The 4199-nt window shown below is 44.7% G+C and overlaps 1 protein-coding gene across 2 annotated transcripts; it reads right to left on the bottom strand.

Moving 5' to 3' along the window:
* Nucleotides 1-73: 73 nt before the first annotated feature.
* On the bottom strand, nt 74-3921 carry wash1 (WAS protein family homolog 1). Of its 2 annotated transcripts, none has more exons than XM_049724059.2 (11): nt 3495-3921; nt 2906-3046; nt 2717-2828; nt 2400-2546; nt 1928-2064; nt 1666-1801; nt 1355-1544; nt 1125-1286; nt 827-979; nt 484-552; nt 74-408 (listed from the first exon to the last, which is right to left on the bottom strand). In XM_049724059.2, exons 1-11 carry the CDS (start codon nt 3500-3502, stop codon nt 266-268), a joined length of 1398 nt encoding a protein of 465 aa, XP_049580016.1. In that variant the 5' UTR covers nt 3503-3921; the 3' UTR covers nt 74-265. The 2 variants fall into 2 exon arrangements, with proteins under 2 accessions (XP_049580016.1, XP_049580015.1); XM_049724058.2 differs by having other exon boundaries at nt 827-985.
* Between the last annotated feature and the right edge of the window lie 278 nt (nt 3922-4199).

Below are 4199 nucleotides of genomic sequence, written 5' to 3' on the forward strand. Positions count from 1 at the left end.
ACTTTCTACAGGAATTGAAAGCATAACTCATCAATGAAAGACTGTTATAATATAAATCTACTTACAAATAAAGTTTTTGAAATGTTATACATTTTAATTGTATTATTTTTTTTTGTACATGGATCTGTCTGCCCTATGGCAAAATGTTAATATTTGTTAGAATATGGCACTTCTCCAAAATTCCCCCATCTGGACTTCCCATGAAAATTGATGAAAATGTTCCAACCTTAATTGTCAGTGCATTGAATTTTTACGGTCCACTTCTTCACACCTCCCAGTCGTCGTCATCTGCCGCCGTTTGCGGGGCGGGAAGTGGAGGGATGACGTCTGACATTCTTGCGAAGGCTCCTCCGGCACTGGCGGGGGTGTCGTTTGAATCCCCACCGACTGGACCCTTCCCAGAAATACCTGGAGGGAGAGAGGGAGTGTCATTTTCGCCTCCCTCAAATACGCTTGTGTTTTTTTTTTTTTTTTTTTTTATACCTTTCCTGCGCATGGCCAGCTTGTTGAAGAGGTCGGACATGAAGTCGACGCCGCTGGAAGCTGCTACGACTGCAAAAAAATCATTTGTTAAGCTTTTGACTCACACCACAAACTAGGGCGGGAGAAAAGGCTCAAATTATTCTAGTCAAAAGAAATCAAAAGCTAGTGTTTGCTAGTGACATCCTGGTGAAAAGATCTAAAAGCATCTTCTGGAGTTTTATTTATTTTGCAAAGTTTTGAATTCTCTTCTCATTGAAATACGGCTGCGCTAAACTCGAGTCGTTTTGCACATCGGCGATGCTAAAAGCTGCTTTTGGTGTCGCCGTGAATAAAACATTCCCACCTTGTTCCTGCTCCTTCTGTTTCTTCTTCTCCATCTTGCGCTCCTTGACGTTGCGCAACTTGGCTTTGCCGATGCCGCCGGCATTGCGGATGGACTCCAGGAGGCTGGCTCGGCCGTCTGAGGGCTGGACCACTTCGCTGGGGGCGCTGGGCACTGGGCCTACGGGGTTGAGGAACATCAGGGAAGTTTATTTTAGTTATCAATTTAATTTTTCCTTTTGGAGATAACAGAAGCTTTGAAAAAAAAAATCCCTCCCAACCATTTCTATCTACTTCCACAGAAATAATGATTGGCAAACCTGAACGAGGAACTCCGTGTGGAGCGATTTCTGCAGGAGGTGGTGGAGGAGGAGGTGGTGGCGGCGGCGGTTGTCCAGCAGGTGTGGCGGGTGCAGGAGGAGCTGGAGGAGGTGGTGGCGGCGGCGGCGGGGGAGGAGGAGGAGGAACGCTTGGGTGATCCCCTGAAATAAAATAGGTCAGTCAAGCAACACCCGAGCTGGGTTCACACTGCCTTCTACGGTTTGAATACCTGCGCTGTCCTCCGAGAAGGATGGAAGCTCGGGAATGTTGTGCGTGGGTCCCGACGGGGCGAAACCGGGCCCCAGGTCGGCGCTGTAGGACAAGTCGTCGGCGATGCCGGGCAGGTCCGGCAGGTATGACGGCACGTCGATCTCTGGCACCTGACCCAAGTCTGGTACGTAGAAGTAGTTCTCTGCCGTCTGTCAAAAACATGGTCAAAGATCATCGTGGGATTTAGAACATGTCAAGCATGTTTGGATGAAAAAAAAATAAAAAATCATCCGAGTTGGTGTCCCAAATCTTTCGCTGTAGTTCATTTACCAGTCTCTCCAGCTGCTCTCTCTTTGTGATGGACAGCGGAGCATCAAAAGGTTTCTCCTCTTTTTCCGTCTCGATGGCCGTGTGCGTCTTGATCACAGCTCCCGCCAGAGGGTCGAGGAAGACGTACTTCTTGTAGCTTCAAAACACAATTGAGGGAGGGAAGGAAAAAATGGATGTGATGCGAAGTTACTGTAATGAAGTGGAGTTTGCTGTGATTTGCACTTTTTATTCTTTTCACAACTGTGTGTGTGTGTGTGCTCACAGGTTCTCGGTGGTGTTGAAGAGCAACAAGGAGCTGACGGAGGAGATGTTGCGCGGAAGGCTACCCAGCCCTTCTTCCGTCTCATCCTCTGACTTCTTCTTTTTGCTTGCGCACACGGGGAAGTAGACCAACTTCTCCTGCCAGGGAGACAAACAAAAGGTGAAAAGCAGCCCAAAAAAAAAAAGTTACTTTTATCGAACCTACCAGCAAATGTTTATGCGGAACCTATTTTAAGTTTGTTCCCCCCCCCCAGAAACTGAATAATGCATTTGTGCACTAAAGGAAATTGCACAATGTGTTTTCATTTGTCTCGAGACAAGACGATTGGAAAAAAAAAATCTTATTGCAAAACAAAGCAGTACCACCAAGGGAAACATTGTGCGTTTCTTTTTCTTAACAGAGATATATTGTGCATTTTTGTTTACAATTCAAAACACTTCCCAGGTATCTCAAGATCAGGAACACAGATTACCTGTAAAGTCTTCTCGTCAAAGGGTCGAAGTTTGTTCTGTATTCTTTGCCGTGGACGGGGTTGCGTCGAGGGGTCGGTGGCCCCGGTGAAGATTGACGAGTAGTCCTGGAGTCGGTCTGGGGCCGGGTACTTTGCACTGGAAAAAACCTGGAAACACACAGCTTTTTGAAGGAGGTGTTCAATGCATCTTTTATAGAACCTGAAGCATTTTCCAAGGTCTTCCGATGTTACCATGACAACCAATGGCAGCATCTTTGTCCTCAAACGCAACTTTAGTCACGTCTGCCCAACTATTTTTCTTTTTTTGGTGACTTTACCTTGGTGGCTTTTTTACTGCCTTTGATTTTGTCAACGCGAGCCTGAACCAGTCGGATCCGGTCGGTGACGCTCTGCAGATGGCGGCGATTTTTCTCGACGCTCTCGGACACTCTAAAAGCAACACACAAAGAGAGCAAAAATAAAGATCTGAAAGGTGAGAATATCAAGTAAATTTGTGTGGAGCTTACCTCCTAAATATGTCAGTGGAGATGGTCTCCAGGAAGAATAATGCATCTGCTATTTGGTTAACGGCCTCCTCTCTTCTCAGGTCCGGCTGGATGAGAGGCACCGAGTACACCTGACCTTCCAGGCAGAGCTTCTGGGTCATCCTTTATCACAAATTGAAGCAAGACCCAAATTACTCAATTCTCTTGACTGGTTATGACAGCAGGAAAGAAAATAAATTAGTTTAAGATCATTGACTTGCTGAATTAAGTCAACAAGTTTGATTTACAATACTGACAAAAGTTGAGCTGCACTGTGTTTGTTTCCAGACTGTGTGCAGCAACTCATGATCGGATCATGTGTTGCTGCTAATCATGATGACCCCATGACAGCATTTCACTTTATCAACCCTTTGTATAAATCAGTGAAATTTTAAAAAGAGGTAATACACGCACACATTGAGCGCATTAAAAATACACATGGAATAAATGGAATATTCTACTCGAAACACTAGTGACGATTCAAAGGCTATGCACTTTACAACGATGGTAACGAAAGGTCACATTGTATAAAACAATTTGAAAAACATTCTTTGAAAAACAAACGCCTTACCTGACCATCAATTTTATTAACACTCCCAGATCATATAGATAGACTGGAAAAAAGCTAGGCTAACAGAGCTAGCATAACAACGGTCGGTTTGCTCGTGCGTTTTTGTGTCATATGACTTCACCGTGTTGCCTTCATGTACCCTCGGAAATGTTTTGACAGTTACCGCAAGAGGCACTAATAGGACGTAACAATTATATACAAATTCCAATTTCAAATTTTTAACACGCCCCTCACCCCAAATTTCACTTAATTTGTTAACTTATTAACACTTTTAAGATAGCAATTTGGTGGAAACGCTCGGTGTACACAATGTACACTTTACCTGAACGCGACCCCCCTGTATTTCCGTGTGTGGCGTTTATGTGGCCACGGAAATATAAGAAGCCATCCACTTCCTACTGAGTGAATAGGCAAACCGACTGCATCAGTGGAGATTGAATTGTTCGTTTTATTCCATTAGTTCTGATCATTTATTTTTATTTAATTGAAATTATTTAATGACTACGTTTTGACTGTGCACCGTTTATTACATGCCGTTCGCATAAACCCAAAAGCGATTTATTCTGCTCTGAGGCCTGTAGGGTGCGCGTTTGTCCTGAAGTTTGATCTTCTGTGCGTAATGGCGCATCAGTGCCTCCTCCTCCCCTTCTGCCCCCCCTCCCTGCGATCACAGCTGGATCTAGTTCCTCTCTTCAGCATCTCTCA

This window comes from Syngnathus scovelli, chromosome 6, assembly GCF_024217435.2.
Source record: "Syngnathus scovelli strain Florida chromosome 6, RoL_Ssco_1.2, whole genome shotgun sequence".
NCBI lineage: Eukaryota > Metazoa > Chordata > Actinopteri > Syngnathiformes > Syngnathidae > Syngnathus > Syngnathus scovelli.

Bases quoted from the DNA above. Each gene is read 5' to 3' on its own strand.
- wash1 (XM_049724058.2), bottom strand. The intron at 1,802-1,927 runs GTGAGCACACAC...TGTGTTTTGAAG, and splicing joins TTCAACACCACCGAGAACCT to CTACAAGAAGTACGTCTTCC. The intron at 553-826 runs GTGGGAATGTTT...ATTTTTTTGCAG, and splicing joins ACAGAAGGAGCAGGAACAAG to TCGTAGCAGCTTCCAGCGGC.